At 41.0% G+C, this 22,316-nt stretch overlaps 1 protein-coding gene across 2 annotated transcripts in view; it reads right to left on the reverse strand.

Moving 5' to 3' along the window:
- Nucleotides 1–22,316, reverse strand: part of PLCH1 (phospholipase C eta 1) — a 152,182-nt gene that overhangs the window by 13,231 nt on the left and 116,635 nt on the right. For both annotated transcript variants that reach the window (XM_031957553.1, XM_031957554.1), the window contains exons 10-17: nt 20,895–21,002; nt 13,798–13,959; nt 12,716–12,787; nt 8,176–8,270; nt 7,001–7,098; nt 3,067–3,246; nt 2,867–2,974; nt 1,510–1,634 (exon numbers count right to left, since the gene is read on the reverse strand). In XM_031957553.1, the coding sequence (XP_031813413.1) occupies nt 1,510–1,634; nt 2,867–2,974; nt 3,067–3,246; nt 7,001–7,098; nt 8,176–8,270; nt 12,716–12,787; nt 13,798–13,959; nt 20,895–21,002 (948 nt within the window). The remainder of the gene's footprint in view (nt 1–1,509; nt 1,635–2,866; nt 2,975–3,066; nt 3,247–7,000; nt 7,099–8,175; nt 8,271–12,715; nt 12,788–13,797; nt 13,960–20,894; nt 21,003–22,316) is intronic.

Consider the following 22,316-nt stretch of genomic DNA (forward strand, 5'->3'; position numbering starts at 1 on the left):
ATTTTTTGCTAGTGTTGGAGAATCTGCAAAAATATGGCTGAAAATCAGATGTCCAAGGACTGAGGGTTACAGGGTATAAGGGGAAGCTGTAAATGGGCCGGTGGCTGCATTCCCTTTCAGTTCGAGACTCGGTTTCTATAAAAGATGAACACCAAGAGTAGTTTCATAACCTAGGTTTCTTCCCATTTATTTTAGAAAGATGCAGACATTCATATTCCCACACACATACAAATACATACAGTGGCAGATTTCTATGACATCACAGAGGTGAAGTGGCTAAAGATTTCATCTCTTTGCTGTCAACGTGGGTGTTTCTCTGCCCTAAGCCCTAAACTCCAGACATTGGAGTGCTTGAATAGAAGAAAAGAGAATAAACACAGAAACAAACAAAAAGTTTAATGCACAAAGAAAGGGGAAAAGTAGAATGAAAAGGGGAATGGGAAAAGTCTTCCATGACTCATTTTAAGAACAAACATCAAATCTCCATGAATGTCCCTGAAAAGCCAGAGCGGCTCTGTACACGATCCACAGTACAGCAAAATGGCAAGTTATACTCAGCACCTTCCTAATTATATATGTGCAAAATTATACTTTAATGGCTCACGGTTCTAGAACTGAAAGGGATTTTACAGATCATTTAGTCCTATTTCCTCAATTTTGCAGATGAGGAAACGGCAGCCCATGGAAGTTAAGGAACCGGTGTGTGTACTCTCTCCGATGATAAACATAATTCATCCATTTCTTCTCATTCTGCATAAATCTTCTCCATGTCCTTCTATAAGGAAATCTCTTCAGAGGGCCCAACCAACATCCTCATTCCCTTTTCCTTCTCCTTCCTTCCTCCTTCTTTACATTTCTATATATGTATACATCGATATGTACATATATATACCTACATGTACATATAATATGTATCTTGTGTCTATTTGCATGAATATTTAACATATACATATAATGTACCTGTGTATATTTGCATCTACATTTAAAATAATCACAATGTTAAATCCCTATTTTAATTAAACTCAGACATTTATCACAGCAGCTAGACTATAGTAAGAGGCTTTTTTTTTTTTTAATGTTGAATTTGATTTGGTCTCAAGCTCTATAAACTACATCATGTGGGACCCTAAAATTCTTCTTTTTATTCAATATTTAAATCTGCACCAAAATGTTTTGGATTCATGCTGCATTGTTTTTGTCCTCCCACCTGCTAATGCCCTCCCCTCTCAGATTACCTTCCATCCACCCCGTAAGTTTTGGCTCTATATCCATTTATGTTCAAGTCATACCTCCCTCTAGAACGTAAGCTCCTTGAAGGCAGGAACCGTTTGCTTTGTATTTCTAGTACCTCAAACGATGCTCAGCACAAGGCAAATACTCAATAGATGTTTGTTTATTAAGCATCATCCCAAATCGAGAAGTCTTTAAATATGCAGGGATAATTTCAATGTAATTTAAATTCAATAAAAATCGTCATTTCGAGCAGGAGCTCATTTGTGTATACTTTACCTCGCCACGGTCTCCCAGCATGGAGTCTGGTGGTTTCGGGAGCTGCTGGCCGCTAATCACTTTCAGAATAAGCTGTTTTTTAGGATGGGCGGGCAGTGGATCGCCACAGAAAGGGTTGAATGTACCTATGTGTTTATGCGAAGGAAAGCAAAATTTTTAAAACTCAAGTTAGTGTTGTAGGAATGTTAGCCAGTGCAGAGCGCCCATGTCCTGCAGCAGTTCAGAGGCAGCAGATGACATGTTGAGGTGCCCCACTGTTAGTTCCTTTAGAGTCATTATCATGTAGCTATTTTTCAGGCTTGATTTTGTGGGCAGTCTGTGCCAGCTGGACTTGCATGGCCTTAGGATTTTTTTTTCCTATTAAACTCAGTGCCCAAAGGGCAGGACAATGGATTTATTCGAAATCTGCCTTCTCAATTTAACCATCAAAAATGCAACTATAAACATTTGCAAGGAAAAAAAAAGATTGAATTTTAGAATTGAAAGCATTGAACCAAGTGAGGGAAGTGATTTTTGAAATCAAGAAAACAGCTACTTTTTTCTAACCTAGATATAACAGGAATAAACAAAAACCATTTTCAAAGTTGTTTCATTAAACCAACAGAAATCTGATCTGGAAATAACCAAAGGAATTTAAACGAGTCGGGCCCCAAATACCAATTTTATAAGTTGGGAGTCTGTATCCACAACCTATTTCTCATTTTTATAAGGACTGTCAAACACTGAAATCTGCAGGGCTGGGCTGGCTCGCCAAAATCCTGACCTTCCTTCCATTTTTTAGCCCTCTGATGACAGTTTCATAGTAATTCTCTAGATTCCAAGGGAGAAGTCAGGCTCAAAGTGCCAATTTCCCAACACCGCTAAAGGTCGGGCCAAGATACTGCCTCTTCAGACTTTGGGCCACTCATTATAAGCTCTATTCATCATCTATCACATCAAACATTCCTTTATATTAAACTAATGCTAGGTAATTGTCACTAGACTCACCACCTCTAATACAAGGAGCTCTTAATGGATTTTTATGTGCTGGACCCCTGTTTCAGTTTGGAATCATGTTTTCAAATGCATAAATAAAATACAAAATAACAAAGATAAGTGAAAATAAAAATATAACTTTTTCTCATCCAAGTTCATTGCTCCTTCCTCCTCACTTGAAATACATCCCTTGGGGGACCCATGGCCCACTGCTTACATATCTTTGCTCTAACCTTATCTCCAACTGCCCAATTATATAAGGATGGAGGAATGAGTTCTTTCAAAAGACTGATTCATCTCTGCGTTTGTATCTCACGGGCCTGGTGGGGACGTCACATGCTTAATTAATTAATAAATGGAATCATACGGGAAAGAGACAAACCTTTACACATCTGCTGGGGTTTGAGGACATAGCCACAGTTGCCATTCATCTTGAATTTGGCTCGATTCAACTGCATCATGCGCCCCTCAGACTGGTAGTTCAGAGCCACTGGATAATGTGAGAGGTGAGGAATTAGAGAAGAGGCCCACGTGAGTTAGCAGCTGGAGAAGCATTCCTCCAGGGGAAAGGGAAGCACCCACCTAGCTGACAGCCGGCGTTCCAATATGGCAGGGGGTTGAAGTTACTGGAGTCAATCCTGTAGGCGGAGGGGTAGATCCTCGTCAGCTGTTTTTGGTTATAAATCATGAACTGCTCTGACTTTTGCTGAACCACCTGATGGGCTCTTGTTTCACTGAAGGATAACACATTTCCTGTTGTCCCTGTTTGTTTTAATGCAAAAGGAAATAGTCAAGAGGATGAATGATACCATTTAGAACATGAACATTTTAAGATTTAAATCTTACTTCAGAGTTACAAGAATCTGTTACTTCCTCAGGATGGATATTCCTTCTACTACAGTAAAACACTTTTTTTTCTCAGACACGATAGCTAATTTCCCACCTCCAGGCCTTTGTACAGGCTTTCCCCTATACCTGGTATGCTCCCATCTCCACGTGTGAGTCCCTAGCTCCCTTCAAGGCTGAGCTGAAGCGTCACATCCTACATAAGACCATTTCTGATTTCTGATGGTTTTCACTTTCTCATCCCCTTTAAAAGTATTCTGTGTATAGATAGACACACACATATATAAACACACACACACATATATATATAAATAAAATTATTACTTTGCACACATTTTATATTTACTGTGTACTTATTACTTCCTGGTCAGTAGAACACATAAGTTCCTTGAAGTTAGAAACTATTTAATTTCTTTTTCTCATTGTGACTCTAATACAATGTCTAATTTGTTAGTGGGCGATAAACAGTTGTACAGTTGATTGGTAGGTTACAACTTTAGCAGATGGTCTCCACAAGAAGCAGTTTTTTCCAAAGCCCAATGTCCACTGAGGCCACCAGGAGTAAGGAGTAAGCAAAATGGAGTAAGTAGTGAATACATTTCTCCTTTTCTATGTTTCTGAAATATATCTCATAGATCTTAAATCCACTGAAGAATCATCAGACCTCCCCATGTTCAGAGGAGGAATATGAAGCCTCTGGGCTCACATCTACATAATCCCTGAGGAGCCAAATTGAGATGGATTTTAGGTGATGGTGGATCTTTCTCTTATGAAAGATTTCTAAGTGATCATATAGCTCTGCCTTTTTTTTTCTTTAGTTCAAACAACTGTATTGTTTTTTTATTATCACTTTTTATCTACAAGTTATATGCATGGATAATTTTACAGCATTGACAACTGCCAAACATTTTGTTCCAATTTTTCCCCTCCTTCCCCCCACCCCTTCCCCCAGATGGCAGGTTGACCAATACAGGTTAAATAGTTAAAGTATAAATTAAATACAATATAAGTATACATGTCCTAACAGTTATTTTGCTGTACAAAAAGAATTGGACTTAGAAATAGTGTACAATTTAGCTCTGCTGTTTTATAGAAATTCACTCACACACAAAATTGTTGTTTGAATGACTTTCCAAAAGCCACCCAAACCCCATATGAATTAGTCTACCAGGAGAGCCGAGCCACATTTATATAGAAAAAAAAATCACATTTCAATTCCACATTTGTATAGAAAAAAAATCACATTTCAATTATCTCTTACTCATTTTCTTGTGCGATAAAAACACTTGAAGTTCAAAAGCCGGGCACTGCCCAGCATTATTTTCCATTAGAGCTAATAGGATTAGGTTTCATACAGCATTTAATAGAAATGATATTTCTAGACAGACACAAACACTCTTCAGTGCATTAGGATAGTCCACAGGTTTGTTTTGGTAGCATGAAGTCTTATTAGATGGTATTGTTCTCTTGCTAAGTTGCCACAATTTCATCACAAGAAAAAGAAAAAAATTCAATAGCAAAAGAAAGAAATCCTAAGGGATATGGCCGGGGCAGTAAGGAAAGAGCTCCCCTACCCATGTGGTAGGAAAGGACTTTTCAGCTAGGGTTACAGGACAATAAGCTTAGACTTGGAAAATACCTTAAAATCTAACTCAGTGAGGTGACTCACTGGATAGAGGATAGGACTTGGAGTCAGAGAGAACGAATTCAAATGTAGCTTCAGACATTTACTAGATTGTGACTCTGGGCTAGTCACTCTACCCTGTTTCCCTCAGTTTCCTCATCTGTAAAATAAGCTGAAGAAGGAAATGGAACACTACTCTGGAATCTTTTCAGGAAACCCAAATAGGGTGGAAAAGGCTGAAAAATGACTGAAATATACTCACACACACACATACATATACATACTAAGTACTGAGCTGCTTTGTAGGATCAAACCTAAACAACAATATTATCAGTCTAAGGGTGAAAAGAAGGAAGCAGTAAAGGCAGAACTAATAAAAACCCATCATCTTAGCATGTAGCAGTGTTTGCATGAAAAGGAAGAGAGATATTGTACTTCCTGGTGAGGTTTTAGGAGAGGCAGAGCTATCCAGGGAAAAACTGAGTTTTTTCCAACCCACAGTGTCCATCGAGGCTATCAGGAGACAGCAGGCCCAGGACTGGATCAGGGCTGACCCAGGGCTCCTCAAGGATGAGAGTAAGAAGTTATATATACCCTCAAGAACAAAAGAATGTTTAATTTATGTGACATATAAGTCTTATGCCCGGTAGTTGAGCCATAAAGAGGAGGGAAATTAATAGGGTGGCCAAGCTCTTCAAATGTTTAAAATTCACTATCATCTCACCCACTCCCAATATTTTTTCTTCTCTGGGTCTTCTTCCAGTTAGAAATAACTCAAGAATCACCATTCTGGCTCCTCCTTATGGGCCAGACTTTTCAGCACACCCATATTCTTCCTAAGATATTGCTTAATTTGAATCCCCTTGTTTATTGCCCATATGACGATGGGTTTGTGACTTTACCTCACTGGGCCCCAGTTTCCACATCTATAAAATAAGGAGCTTGTATGACTTCTGAGGTATATTCTGCCTCTATTATTCCCCATCATCCTAAGTGGCAAATTCAGGAGGTAAAAACATTCCTACTTGGGATGAAACGTTAATCTTCGAGATGACTTCTCTCAAAGTCAAGATTAAGGAAAGAACTCATCCACATGTCACTTTGATCCAGCAGCTGCTCTTGTTCATGTTAATTTGGGTTAATCCTCTGTGACCATCCTTCCTCTGATTAGCAAAAAACCATTAGAGAAAAGCACGCCTTTTACAGAACAGCATTTGTACTATATTCCAGGAACTGATGCTTGGAGAAAATCATTTGCTGCACCTGATTCTAGAGTTGCCCTAATTTCTTTCTATTATCTTCCTAATAATAAAAGAGCAATTCACAACTTAATCCCTTTTCTGAACTCACTCTACCTCCCTACTCATTCAGTTAGTCAGTCACGTCTACTGAGCTATTGATCTCTGCTGAATACTGTCTGAGAGTCAATCTGCTTTCCTTGTTGGACCCTATAAAACACAAGGCAGTCTGACTTCCCAGACTGACTTTATTTGAAAAAGATCCAAAATGCATTTCAAAATCAGTCACTGATTTAAGGCTCGGTTAAATGTAGGGAATACTCCTTCTATGACTCCTTCCTTGACTCTATAAGTCTTCAATTGAATTCAAAGGTCTTTAAAAGTTTCTGTGCACAAAAATACTCTCCATTTTCTGTCCATCACAACTTGGCAATGGGCTCTCGATATACTGGTACTAGGCTAGTACTCAGACAACACATGGTCCTTCACCGGGCTCATGTTCCGGTCATTCCATCTCAGTTAAAGCTTCCAGAGATGGTCTGCTGGTATAGCCTTCGGGAACCCAGGCAACTGGCAAAGCATCAGAGGAGGAATTCAAAAGAGTACTTCAGTATTAGTGGTACAGTGTTGTCTCCCTGTTAAAGTACAAACTCCTTGAGAGGAAGGATGATTTCACTTTTGTCTTTATCTCCAACACAGTGCCGGCCAGGAATATGGTACGCGCTAAATAAATGTTGACTGACTAGTTGGTTGACTGAATCAGACCTTGATAATATCAGAAAAACACAAGCCTTATGCCTCGTCTTACCGTCATCCACTATGTCTTGGGCTGCCACGGAGTTGGTATAGATAACCAGATCCGAGAGATCCCGGCACAGCTTCATGGTTTTCCTTCTGCGGCCGAGCCTGGAAGCAACACAAACAATGGACGCTGTAAAGTTTAAGAGTTGCTACATACAAAGAATATTTCTTAGAAAATTCTTACTGGAATCTCCATGGGATATTTCATCATTTATTGCCTCCCAGTTTAACCTCCAAAGATAGTTGCTAGCAGGTTTCCCAACAGTTTGCTCTATTTCTTTATTAAACTTTTAGTAATTATAGTCTGTATTTTTTCCAGCCCCTAATGGCAAGGACCATATCCCATTTAACCAATTGGACTTATTATCAGTTCAGCCAGTCTTTAGAATGATCCTAAGTGAGCAGAAGGTGGAGTAAAGATTATTTCACTCTTTGTATCAACACTGAGCACCATATCCAGCACACTGTAGGTGCTTAATAACTGCTTCTTGACTAATTCATCATGAGGAGCTATGAAGCAGTCAGGTATAGCTTGGCTATACTCCTATCTTTCACCAACAGGCTTGTCCACTCACCAATCAACACCTTACTCGCTAATCTTTGCTTCTTCTTACTCTGGGGTTTTTAAGCTTTTTTTGTGTCAAGGACCCCCCTTTTTCAGAATAAAGTGTATAAATAAATAAAATAAAATATGTACAATTATAAAGAAAACTGAAGTTATCAAATGTCTCTATAAAAACCCCTGCCATGGATCCACAAACTGAGGTTCCGAATCTCTGCTCTAACTGGATTCACTTCCTTTCTTTTCATCACGCTTTCAAATCCAAGCCATCCTTCAAGTCAGTGTTCAAGACTCCCCTCTCCATGAAGACTTCACACAGCCTTCAACCCTCTCGACCTCTTATTAACTCCTAGGACTACATGACTTATTTGGCCAGAATCGTTATATTGTCGCTTAAAATTTATACCTTGATGCTTTCACTAGATTGCAAAGCCCTTATGGGCAGGGAAAATGTCACCCTTCTCCACATCCAAGACAGCTACTTTGTACACTTTGGGCGACCAACAACAATTTGCTGATTTGGGCTCTCTGGGACATTACAATGCAACACAGATAATGAGTAGGAGACCACAGGGATGCTGACAACGGCATGCATGTAGGATGCTGGCGGCGTCCCTGACCTGCAGAGCTGGCCACCTTCCTTCCCGGAAGAATTATGCTGTCCTTCCTCATCGTCATCCGTACTGTTAGACTTGGATCTGCTCTTTGTTGTTTTCTGTTGGAGAAATGACAAAAGACTTGTCAATAAGCCCATCCTTCCCTCATCTCTAACACACATGGAATAGAGGGAGATTAAAAGTGAAATGAGACATGGGGAGAGAGACAGAGATGGTCTGGATAGAAAGTCCTTCCCTTTATCCTTCTTTGTAATTGCCAACCCCTAAAAATTGTTCTTTAACAAAGAATTAAATTTTAAATGTTGGATTAAATTAAATTGCCCTTTTGATTTTGTTTTCCTTTCCGATCCCAGGAAGGCACCTGGAGATTGTACATTGGAGAGCTCCTGTATCAACCAGGCATCTTCTGATATAACAACCCTACAGCTGGAGGTGGCTGGGGTGTGAGATTTGCTGCTTCTGTGAGGAACTGCACCCTACATTTGGCTGTATCTAGGATTTCAGAATGTAAGCTTTTTTTTTTTTTTCCTGAGACAATTGGGTTAAGTGACTTGCCCAGGGTCACACAACTAGGAAGTGTTAAATGTCTGAGGCCAGATTTGAACTCAGATCCTCCTGACTTCAGGGCTGGTGCTCTATCCACTGCACCATCTAGCTGCCCCAGAATGTCAGCTCTTTATGAGTTTGTATCTCTAGTCCCTGGCACACAATAGGCACTTGATAAATGTCTACTGGTTGATTGAGTGATTGAATATTTTCCCCAAGAAGATTCCAGAGGGAAGATGCTGTGTTTGGATTTGGAAGACCAAGATTTAAAACTTGGCTGCATCATTTAGTATGTATGCACTAAGGTGGGTGGGGGGTACAGTGGGTAGATTTCCAATATTGCCCCAGACTGTGAGGGCAATGCAACTCATTTAAGCTGTCTCAGTTTTCTTAGTTATAAAAAGCCATAATAACAGCTTCTAATTCCCAACGTTGTTATGTAAATCTTTGTAAATACTTAGCACTATGCCTAACCCACAGTAGGTGCTTAATAAATGCATAAAATAAATAATATAAATAAAATATGTAATAATATATCATATATAATAATATATATTATTAATATATTTAATATATAAATATAATATAAATAAATATAAAAATAAATCTCTAGCTTCTGGTGCCTTCTGAGGTCTCTCCTATTTCTAAATCTATGAGCCCATGATCTGAAAATCAAAGAAAACTAGATGCTGTGGGAGGTAAGGGAGGTGGGAACCTTACTCAGCCAAAGCAAGGAGAGAGGGAGAGCCCCAGAGGCAGCAGGAGCCAGGAAGATGATGTACCTCGTGTACATGAGAATGGCTAGTAAGAATAATACTTGACAAAGGGGGCTACACACTGGGGTCAGCTGGGCAGTGCGGTGCACAGAGAACTGGGCTGAAGCCAGAAAAACCTGAGTTCAAATCCAGCCTCAGACACTCACTAGCTATATGACCCTGGTAAGTCACTTCTCCCATTTGCCTCAGTTTCCTTATCTGTAAAACGAGCTGGAGAAGAAAATGGCCAACCACTCCAGTATCTTTATCAAGAAAACCCCAAATCGGGGTCACTCAGAGTCAGATAATTCTGAACACCCAAAACTCCACACTGAGCATCATTTATCTCAAGAAAAACAAAAGAAATGAAAACTCTCCTCTCCTAATCCCACTGCATTTGTAATGAATAAGTTCCTCCATTTTCTGCCATAAACTGGGTTCTGTGGCACAGATAACTGAGTACCTAATTTAATGAAAAAACAGAAAGGAGGTAGTACCAGTGGGACAGAAATATTACTATTAATCCAAAACGACTCCTCTTCTAAGCCCTCAGTTACTCACACGCCTGCAAAAAAGGAAAAATTTCAGTTTTCTATTCATCAAAGCTATCCCCCAAACTGCCTTTTAATCAGGGTGATGGGGATAGTAATTAAACAAAGGTTCTTCAGTGTCCCATGAAGCAAATAATTAGAGGTGACGACGAGGCAAAAGGGTTTTCTCTCTCCATTATTTCCATTGCTATCCCCCTTCAGGAAGGCGGTATCCAGAGTCAGTATTCCTTCATGCAAAATGAGCAGGGCTTACGGAAATCCTGGGTTTGCAGCCGGTGAAATGGAAAGCTAACCAGTTCATTTTGTAAATAAATTAGAAAAAAGTAGACAATTGAGTATAAGGAGACTGGGCTTCCTGGATTTGGGGGGATTTTTTTTAATAGTTACATTTCCAAAATGTCAGCCACTAAGTACTGATTGAACAAGGAAGAATGGAAGGGGAGGGATGAGAGGAAATGAGACTAATTCACATTTTTATCCAAGATCTGCTGTTGGGTTCTTGTATGGTCACTGCCTAAAGACATGAGTGACTGAAATGTGGTCTTGGCAGGCCCGCCTTCACTGGGCCCAGAGCGCAACTTCCTGTGCTTACGCCTCACAGCATGACTGATTTCTTCAGCTAATAGCTAACCAAAGGCCCAGTCGAGTCTGGGGATGAATGGGGTGAGAGAAGGCTGGGGTTTTTTCTGATTGTTTTGTTTTGTTTTTATTACAGAATTCTACTTAAGGCATTCTATCTGTCACCAGAAAAAACACAGTTTTAAAGCTCTAAGAGACCTCAGAGGTTGTTTCATCTTATTTCTTAAATTATTTTGATTTTTTATCATTAAAAATACATGTTTATTTATGAATCGTGTTGGGAGAGAAAAATTAGAACAAAAGGGGAAACCACAGGAGGGAAAAAAGGAAATGTACTGATTTACATTCATCTCCATAGTTCTTTTTCTGGATGCAGAAGGCATTTTCTACCCAAAGTTTATTTATTTAATTATTAGTTATAATTATATTTATTATTAAATATTATATAATAATTATCATATATTATATAATATGATTAATTATAACTAAATAATTATTGAATTTCTTGGGATTGCCTGGGAAGAAGCTGTTTCATCTAACCCTCTCAGTTTATAGATGAGAAAACTGACCCTCACCCAAGAAGTTAAGGGACTTGCCCAGTCATACATGGTACAATCCACCTTCTGACTCAGCTACAAGTCGAGATCTCGATCCACGTTGCCTCCTAACTCTCCGCCCCAATAGTGTTCACTGGGTCCCCCTATGTTCAGGATGAAAATGTCGAGTCCAGTCATACATAAGGGTGGGAAGAATTTGGCACAATTCAGTCCGTGGATGGCAACGTGTATTTTTAGTAACACGGACAGTACCCAAGTGACCTTTCAGCCACAATGTCTTATTCTCTTCCCTCCCAGTGGCAGTGAGCAAGAATCTGATAACATTCATCACTCCTTGTCCCAGGAGCTCGTGGGACTGGGATAAATGGCTTAAGATGATCCTAAGAAGACAATTGTCAATCCTGACATCAAAATGCTGGAGCGCTGCCGAGAACTTCCTAAGTATTTTAAGAGCTCAGCTCGGGGGCCACCTCCTGCTTGCATGTCTGCTGAGAGGCAGTGTGGCGTAGTGGTGAGGGACAACTGGGAGACACATCCTGGGCAGGTCATTTATCTTTTCAGTGACCTAGGACTTTAATCCGCAGAGGAGGGGCTACTCTCCATCAGCAAAGGGTGTTTCTCTACCGGGAAGGTTCTCGTCAACAACAAAATCAAGCCCAATCCCTGTTTTATCCCTTGTACAGGCTTAGTTGTGGACACGCTGTTAGGATGTAAGCTGGTCCAGGGCAGGGCTCTTTCTCTTTAGCCTTTCTCCACTCCCTGGCACACAGTAGGTCTTCTCTAAAGGTGGGCTGAGTGATTGATGGAGGAGCCAACATGGTTAAAGGAATCCTGGGATTTGTGTTCTGTAGAGAATCTCACTGGGCCAGATGACTTAGGGGTCCACATGTATTTTAAGTAACACAGTCACCAAGGACCAAAGAGACATCTGGATGCAGTAATTTTGTTGTTGTTTGCTTAAAATTGGTCATAATACGCTTGGGGCCCCAAGCATTACATCTAGAAACCAGCCTTGGGGGAGACCTTGGATCCCATAATGACCCAGCTCCCTGCCATGATAGAAATGGCAGCCAGAGTCCTGGAACCGAAGGCTGAAAGACCCGAGTCCAAGTCTGGCCTTGGATGCTTACTAGCTGGGTGATCCTGGACAGGTCATTGACTCAGTTTCTTCACCTGCATAATGGGGCTAATAGCAGCACCTACTTCTCAAAGTTGTGAGGATAAAACTAATATTTTAATAATATTATTAATAATTAATATCTATTATATAATAATAATAATAAAGCTAATATTTTTAAAATACTTTGTAACTCTAAAGGTGCTTTATAAATGCTAGCCACTCTTGTGGTGCTGGTGGTGAAATCAAGGGCCAGGGAACTGGGATAACTCGTACAGACACACAGACTAGGGAGATGCTCCTTCTTCTGATCCTGAGCCAGTGTTCCGCCCACTGGGCCACCCTGACTATGGGATCGTAGATGGGGTCTTAAAGTAACCATTCAGGTTAATTAGAGCTAAATTACTGATACACATACCAACAACACGTCTTTCATACCTTGTGTTTTCCAAAATTACTCATTAGGGACCGTCCGTGAGACTTCCTTCCACTTTCTTTCACATCTGGATTCTGGGAAAATAGAAAGACCCGTGAATATGTTTTCACATCTGCTTTACAAACCAAGAAAGGCATTTTCGCTCTTACTTTTCAAGAATCCCCCACCCCCCCAGGAAATCCTAGTGTTCCCCCTCTGAATTCTTCCTCCATAACCGCTCCTGCCTCCCTGCTCACCTTCTATCCTGTCCCAGCCTACGGCTTTTTCATGTCCAAACTGGACCCTTACAGTAATTTCTGGGTCTTCAGTCTGCGACCTCTTCCCTCTTTTCTTCACATCATCTCAAACATTTGTGCAAAAGCCTTCAAAGGCTCCTCACTTGCCACGGAGCGAGGTCCAGGTATACACAGCCGGGCCCCAGCAATTTCCACAGCTTTATTTGTACTGTCACCCCCCTTCATGAGCACTCTGGGCCAGCCAAACAGGCTCCCATCGTCTCCCAGAGCTGGCAGTATGATGCCCACCTTTGTGCCTTTGTTCATACCTTCTCCCAAGGGGAAAGTTTTCCTTCCTCTTGGGGCACCTGAGACCTGACCTTCCTTTAGTCTTACCTTCTGCCTGAAGCCTTTCCCAACTAGCCCAGACCACAAAGACCAACATGGTCACCAAATGTCAGAGGCGGGACCCGGTCCAGGGATCCCTTATACCCCATCCTCAATGAGCAGTCATCCAACCTTGCTTGGAAGGACTCCAGGGAACGTTCATACGTTCTGCAGAAAGCTCATTCTTCATGCTAGTAAATTTGTCTTTTTTTCCTTTCTTTTCACAAATCATGTGGTACAACGGGCAAGAGTTCTGGGTTCCAATACCCTCTCTGACTTCAGGCCAGCCCCTTATCCACCACAACCACAATCTACGACTCAGTTTCCTCGTCTCATCAGCACGAGAAGCTCTAGTGTCCCATTCACCATTTATGGTCAGTGACCTTGGATGCTAAGCTAAGTCTGCTCCGTTCCCACTCCCTGGCTCTCTCTCTGTCTCTCATCTCTCAAGAAGCAATAGACCCCAGAAGGGACTTCCCCACCTGCTTCAGGTGCACATTTAAGCCTTCGTGCGTGGCCTTCAACAGAGCTCGGACGGTGAAACTGTCGGGGTCTTCCTTGTCCCGGATCTGGGATTCTTTCAACAGTGACTCCAGCTTTTTCCTTATGAAAGATTCCACTTGGTGATCAGTCGTCCCATTATTCTGAAAAGATTCAGGGAAGATCAAGAGAATGAGCGACTTCCTGGCTGGCGCCGGAAGCCGGCGGCTTCTCAGTGTCTGACAAAGATGTGGCAGATGAGCCTCATTATACAACTTCAAGTTTGTGTTTTAATATTTTGGAGGAAAGATAGTAGTAACCGAGACCCGGGGAGAGAGAAAACCCCCTATCGGCTGGGCAAATGCTGAGCGCGTCAATTTAAAAGCATCTTCTCCTTTTGCTGGGATGAGCAGGGAGGGTTTTATGGAGAAGGTGACATCTGTAATGGATCTCGAAGGATAAGCAGGACTCAATTTAAGCAGGCAGAGACCAGTCAGGACAGGGAGGAAGGGAAACCAAAGTGAATGCACAGCACGAGCAAAGACATGGAGGTGGGAAAATGCAAAGAAGTAGTAAAAGGGTCAGTCCAGCCAGGCTGGAGGGCTGACATGTTCCTTAATAGGAAGCTCTCTTGAAAGCCTTTGTGCAGATGACAATATAATCAGAGGAGTCAATATTGGGGGGGGCTTTTTTGGGCAGCGAGGTGGGGTAGCAAAGTGCCTGTCCCAGAGTCAGGAAAACTCACCTTCCTGAGTTTGAATCTGACCTCAGAGACTTATTAACAGTGACCCTGGACAAGACACTTATCTCTGTCCCAGTTTCCTCATCTGTAAAATAAACTACAGAAGGAAATGGCAAACCCTTCTAGTATCTTGCCAAGGAAACCCCAAATGGGGTCATGAAGAGGAATTCACGGCTGCAACAACTGAACAACAACAATGGGGAGTATTCTCGAGATCAGCTGAGAGCGCGCAGTGAGGACTCCGGGCAAGAGACTGGAGGCAGGGGGACCAGGGAAGAAGCTACTACCAAGGCCCGGTATGAGGCCATTAGGCCCTTCACTAAAACAGGAATCTGCATATATTAGTGCTTGTTAAATTGTCAAATTTTAATAAATGAGGTTATGGCCATAAAAAAAGAAAGGGAGAGCAAAGAAAAAATCAATGGGACTTGGAAACAGATTAGATGGAGAGGGGAATTTGAATAGGCAGAGATTGTTTTATGACACACAATGATGAATAATTTATGTTCATCACCAAAAAACTCAAAACACTTCAAGTTTTTCTCTTCATCATGCTTCCATAATTTAATTATGGCTATCACAATCTACGTGATATACATGTCAAGAGTATTCCTCCCTTTCTACATGTGGAAACTGAGATCCAGGTCAGGAATAGGGCTGGGAATAGAATTCTCAGTTCTCAAGCTCACGCGCTCGATCATGGGAACGTCCCAGGAAGATTCCAGGTAACGCAAAGAGAGGTAGGGGGAGAGGGACAATGATGATTATCAAATCCCAGCGCCTTTCACTGGCTACAAAAGGAGAATAAAATAGAGAGTTGCCATGGAGGAACGCTCTATTGAATAATTAACACTTTTAAACCACAAAGGACCATAATTATTCACTTCACATTTTCCAAATTCTGGAGCTCGTTGAAGAAATTACATTCCTTGTCCAATGAACCTTCTAATTTCATGTGGTTTATATAACAAGAAAATTCACACCACAGGAAGACCAAACAATGAATATCTATCTGCTTTAATTTTAGTGATGTTTTATTATTAGTCTCTCCTAGAACTCAAAACAGTAAGTAGAGAAAAAGTTAGCCAGCCTTTTTTTTGCTTGATTGAGGGAGGGATGGCCATTATGTGGCTAGACCACAGCTAGAACCCACAGATATCTATTTCTTGCTCTTTTGTTCCAGGGGCAGTAAGAGCTAGGGGAAAGCGCTCAACTCTGGGACAGCCACTTGAGCAGCCATTATAAGATGGCCTTCAATAGTCCCTATTTGCCTGAGAAGAGATTTCAAAGAGCCTCTGCAAGAAGTAAATCTAATCTCAGCATCCCTGCTGAACAACCGGACATCTTGCTGTAGGTTTCCAGATGGAGGTTCAGCAGCAAGTGTGACTGGCAATGAGGGAAGCATAAAACTTGCTGTGTACAAGTGAGGACCTTTGGATAACATGGATTGGTAGGGAAGCCAAACAGCACGGCTGCAGACTTTCTTACCTGTGGCCAGCTGCTCAGGGAGAGGGAGTGAGAAGGCTGAGGGTGGGGGCAACTGGGAGCTCTGTGGGGTGTGAAGAACAGAAGGACAAAGAGCCGAGGAACGGAGGCAAAAATGGTTTGTTTGTTTTTTTATACACGAGTGTAAGGTTTTCTTTTAGTAAACTTAAAAAAAAACCATTTGTTCAATGCAGCTTTTACATCACTGTCATTTCCCAATGACTTCCTGACCACAATAGAACCCTCCCTTGTAAGTATTATCAAGCAAAACAAACCAATACATTGAGTCCAAGATTTTACAATGAAGATGATCCCAAACTAATATAATCTTCCAGGCTGATTCTAACTGAATAAGGATTATAGCATGCAACAATATTTGATGAGATTAAGTTGAATGCAAGAGATGAGAAGTTATAGTCAATGGTATACAAATAAGCTAAAGCACAGAGAGGAGGGAGGGAAAGGAAAGAAAAGAAGGAAGGAAAGGAAGGAAGGAAGGAAAGAATGAATGAAGGAAGGAAAGAATAAAGGAAGGAAGGAAGGAAGTGAAGGAAGGGAGGGAGGGAGGGAGGGAGGAAGGAAGGAAGAAAGGAAGGAAGGGATGGAGGGAGGGAGGGAGAAAAGGAGGAAGGGAGGGAGGGAGGGAGGGAGCAATGAAGGGAGAGAGGAATGGAGGGAGGGAGAGAGAGGGGAAGAATTAATGAATGAATTGAGCTCCACTGAGAGAATCTACAGAATGGAAATACTAGAATTTGACTGGAAAAGGTCTATGAGACTCATTGACATGAGCAGGAAACGTCTCGTCTGTTTTGCCGTTCCCATTCTGTTCTCCTGCAGCGAGAGCCACACTGCTCCTGGGCCTGTGACTTATATAACTTCTTGGGTCACTGAACACCCTGAGCTGACCACGTGCTTCTGCCGTTGTGAGTCAGATGCTGTTTCTAGGTCTAAGCTACAAATGACAAGCATCCAGATGAAAACTGAAAAAATTCTATCCCTAAGTTTTGATTTTTTTAGAGCCCAAACTTCCGGGCCCAGAGCTCTCGCCTGCCCTGTAGGGACACAGGCCCCGCCTGCCAGCAGCCGAGATGATGGAGCTCACGTTTGGTCCTCCGGTCCCCATCCCTGCGACACAGACCCTGACCTCGAGGGGGGGGAAGGCTCAGCCCACAATAACCAATGATACAAAGCAGAGTAAGATGCAAGGTGGGGAAGGAGGGAATCGAGAGGCGCTCCCAGAGCTACCGAATGTAAAGGGCTGTATATCCCTAAAGCACCAGAGAGATGCAGGCTGTTGTTCTGAAGTATTGTTTTAATTCCCAATAACAGATGTAAGCGAGAAAGCCAGTGAGCAAAAAGCTCGGGCTAGTGGAGAAACACAATCTGTGATAAGTGATGGAGTGAAGGGGAGGGGGTGTCTGCCTTCACCAGCACTAAACAAAGATAATTAATTATCTGCTGCAGGACCCCATTAACACAACCATCCTTAATTAATCTGGAAAGCTCTGATTCAGTCTCCATTATGAAAAAGCCCAGTTCTATTACATAATAAAGAAGCCTTCTTGTTCTTTTTAACAGAATTATAGACCGATCATGGCCAAGGCTTGGTTTAAAGTTCAAAAGGATTTGGGGGAGGGGTCCAGCTAGTCCAATACCTTTGTTTTTACAGATGAGGAAATTGAGTCAGATATGGTATGAGCTTTGTCCAAAACTCAAAAGTAACAAAACTCAAAGCGAGTTCTTCTGATACCCTAACCTCAACTGCTATTTATTTTTTATTTCCTACTGTTTTAGGGAGACTGAAATGTAAGCAAAGCCTTATAAAACATCTAAGCCCCTTCACCAAGAGTGAAAACTGACTGATTACAATATAATACCTTGGGTTTATATACAGAGTTGTCTTCCCTCTGAAGAGCTCAAAGGCAGGCAAATAGTTTGAAAAGGATATTAAAAATTAAAAGAAAACTACACATACGCCAAACATTCCACTTGAATCTGGTTTTTTATGTATTTCCTCTTCCAAAGATGAACAAAGGCACTGCTGTCTTAATTGACAATGAAGTTTCTTTGCCATTTATACAAGATGAAAAGGAAAGACTGGAAATGAAGAGGATTTGAAACCATTTCTATGTCATTTGGGGATATGTCCTGAAACAACAGTGAATCCAGATTGCTATCAACAGACTGGGTGGGGCAGAGTGGGACAGGAGGGAACCTAATGGAGGACTCCATACAAATTCTCATTTGGGGGCATTTATGACATTTATTTCCCTGTTAACTATTACTTGATCTCACCAGGAGTACAGGATTATCCATTTAGAATGTTCACTCACTAAATGAAAGGAAACATTTTGAGAGTTAGTTGGTTCTGGAAACCAAAAGACCTTGGAAGAGCTAGGATTGTTTTAGTTCCAAAACCAGCCCTCCTTCCACCATCCCACTCTGGGCCATTTTAATCATGACAGGGGAGTGGGGAAAGATTTTACCGTAGTATTCAGACTTTATATCAGTTACTACTATCTTTGTTGAAGCTACTTAGAAACCTAAGAACTTAGAAGGCCAAGTCCAGGGGGACAATGTTTAGCAGAAACTGGACGTTTCTAATGCATAAATGAAAACCTAAATTACATTTATTTAGAGAACTGTAGCAAAGAAAGCAAACTAACTATTAGGTGAAAGTAATAAGAGATTGTCCAGGGAATAATGAAGCAAAACTGAGCCCTTAGAGGTTACAATGATCCATTCTGATGCATAAGGAGAGAAAATGAACCTCCCGCCCTTCACTGCAGAGGTGCAGGTGGGGATACCAACATGGAATACTGTATTCACTGTAGATGTCTTAGTCAGTTTTATTGAACTGTCTTTTTTCCATTTGTTTTAATCTCTTTTCTGAAAGACAGATCATCAGGTCGTAGGGAAGAGAGGATATATTTGTAAAAAGCAAAAACCATCAATACAAATCTTAGGCAGAAAGGAAAGTTGCTGAGGTTTGGTGATTCTTGCAAAAAGAGCTCCTGACTTTGGGGACAGCAATGGATAGAAACTTAAAAGTCTTAGAAGATCAGTCTTGAGTCTTGGGGTACTGTCTAAAATACTGAGAGGTTATCACATAGTGATTTTACATCTTCCTGCAGGTAGGTGGCACTATAGTGGATAAAGCATTCATCCCAAAGTGGGGAAGATTGATCTTCCTGAATTCAAATCTGACCCAGATACTTACTGAGTGACCCTGAGCAAGTTATTCACCCTATTTTCCTCAATTTTCTCCTCTGTAAAATGAGCTTGAGAAGGAAATGGCAAATCATTCCAGTTTCTAACCAAGGAAACCCCAAATGGGGTCACAAAGAATCAGACACAATTAACATGATTAAATATTAATAATAACTTCTGTTCTATCCTGGGTTCAAATACTACATTCTATTTATTACATCAGGCTGTCTTTCAATTAAGACACATATAACAAATAAAATTACAAAACCATTAGCACTCGGTTATATTTCCATTTACTTAAATCAGTTAAATATGCAATTTCTATAATATTATGGCCTTATCAAATAGCAGATACTTGATGAGATTAGGAGGAAAACAATGATGTCATTCGGTACCTGAGTTTTCCAAAACACTATCACCTAAGTCATATACTACATGAATTGGCTCCTATATTTAGTATAGTCCATATTGAGGGGGTTTTTTTAACCTCACATCCTATTTCTACATAATGTCAATTCTTTTTCATACTAACACACACTGGTAAATACTTTCTGTGATACTGCAATATAAATTCAAAGCAACAGTAGGGATTAGGAATATTCAATATCTCCCCGATTCTTTGTTGTCAGGAAGGAAACAAAAATGGTATTCCTGCCTGGTCCAGAGAACACCTGAAAAGACTGACTTCTAGAGAAATGAAAGTAACTTTAAAAGGTTCTAAAAATTATGGGAATCATTTTGTTCAGTCATATCTGATTCCTCATGACCCCATTTAGGATTTTCTTCGCAAAGAATCTGGAAGGGTTTGCCATTTCTTTCTCCAGATCATTTTACAGATGGGAAAACTGAGGCAAATAAAATTAAGTGATTTGTCCAGAGTAGTAATTGAGGCCAGATTTGAATTTAGGAAAATGAATCTTCCTATCCCCAAGCCTAGGCACTCTATCCACTGGGAAATCTACCCCAGGAAGTATATATTAGTCTTAGCTAAATGATCACATATCACCCTCAAAGTAGATTACAGAAGGAGAAAGCCATTGGAGAATCCTGGCTCACTTAGCCCAACACTTTCCCCTATCAGAATTTTCCTGAACATTGTAGAATAAGGAGCAAGAAAGTACCTATATCTTTCCCACACTCCAATCTGGTTAACAAATTGCTAAGCAACTGCTTACCTTACAGAAAGAGATCTCAGAATCTTAGAGCTGATTAGACCCTTATGTGGATAGTCTAATCCCCAGCCTTTCAGTTTCCTGACAACAGGACCTGATATCCCAGGAGGGAAATATCCCCAGCAGTTACAGAAGAATTCTTTCAGCCAAGTAAAAAGCAACCATCTCCTTGGGATTACTTTGTAGAATGGTGGAAAGGGGGAGGTGGGTAGGGCAGGGAGAGAAATTGCAACTTGTGAACTTGGCCCAGGACCATGGGAGCCTCAGCTCAAATTCTAATTGCTTGAGATTGGATTCTGTTCTAGAGAGGCAGGTCAGGTGGGACCAATGACCACCAAGGTCCCTTCCAACTCCACAAGTCTCTGATTATGTGAACAAGATCACTTCTGCAGCCGCTCATCAGCCACATTTCAGGAGCCCCAACATCAGAGCAGCTGCCTCCTCTCTCCTCTCAGGAGGTCTTAAAGAGGACCAGGAGTCCACAACTTACATAATGGAGCTTAAATTTGCAGTCGTCTTCAATTTCATCAGCACTGTCTTCATCCGAAACTTCCCCTTCTTCTGCATCTTCCCCAAGGTGGTAGGGCAGCTTCTTACCCTGAAATGTAATTGGAAAAAATATCAATACAGAACAATAACACAATAAGCTGCTTAATGTCATCCTCAGATTCAATTTATAGATAAAGAGCTGGAAGGAGCCTTAGAGACCATCTAGATAAACCCTCCAATTTCAAAGATTAAGAAACTGAGGCCTGAAGAAGTCAGGTGGTTGCCCAAGCTCACACAAATAGTAAGAGATGGAACTCTGTTATTCTGATCCTAAACCCAGCCCTCTATCCATGGTACTTTGCTGCCTACCGTAGTGAATACTGAATTCATCTAAAGTGGGGGCAAAGGGTGTTCTTCACCTTTTCGTGTGTTCGGATCCCTCTGGCACTCAGTCTGGTGAAACCAAATGGACTCTTCAGAATCACATTTTAAATGAATTCAGTAAAATAAATAATAGGATTACAAAACAAGTCATTTATATTAAATTATATTAATTATAATTATATTAAATATAGTTATCAAAATATTAAAGATTAAGGTCACAGGCCTCTAAGTGTCCATGTTCTAGAGTGTTATTACATTCGTTGTAATCATGAGGAAAAAAAAGGGAACCGGTGACTTCTCCAAAGAAGCACATCACGGAACAAAGGATCCATTGGCAGCACTGCTGATTTGTGAAGGCAGACACAGAGCTAAAAGCTGTCTCCTGTCTCCTGGGTCAGGGCTTCCTTCTAGACAATGACACCATTGATTCACACTAACTAAAAAGAAAGCCGGTCTGAAAGGGCAAAATGCTACCGACCATAAAATGTAGTTTGGATCATTCTTAAGCCTATGTAGTGACAGCTACCCAATGATGCTGGGTTTTCAAATTAGAGATTCAAACAGTCTTGATATTATCAATACATAAGAGCTCCCCATTGGCAGGGACCTACAACTGCATAGAGTCAAGATGCTAACAGCCTTAAAACGAGTTCTCTCAAGTAGATCAAACACATCCTTTATTCTTGGTGGCTCATGTTTTATTTAGCAAACCCTTTCCTCATCAATGATTCAGCCAATAAATCAATATTTATCCCCAATATCTGAAGGCACTTTACCAGAGGCCAAAGGAAATAGGAGCATAAATAAGGTATTGTTCTTTCCCTCAGGCTTTTTGAAATCTCCAGTTTCAATAGGCTTTTATACAAAGACTTTGATTACTGTTACTTCAAATCCGAGGGAGAAGAAATAGAATTTGGGGGAATAAGATTGTGGGAGAACTGAGAAAAGGAACTTTCCTTTGGAAAGATGGAGAGTTAACTGTCATGGAGGAAGTCTAAGAGATTTTGTGAGTCAACTCCATCAGTAAGAGAAATGAATT

The sequence above is a fragment of the Sarcophilus harrisii genome, chromosome 3, assembly GCF_902635505.1.
Source record: "Sarcophilus harrisii chromosome 3, mSarHar1.11, whole genome shotgun sequence".
Lineage (NCBI taxonomy): Eukaryota > Metazoa > Chordata > Mammalia > Dasyuromorphia > Dasyuridae > Sarcophilus > Sarcophilus harrisii.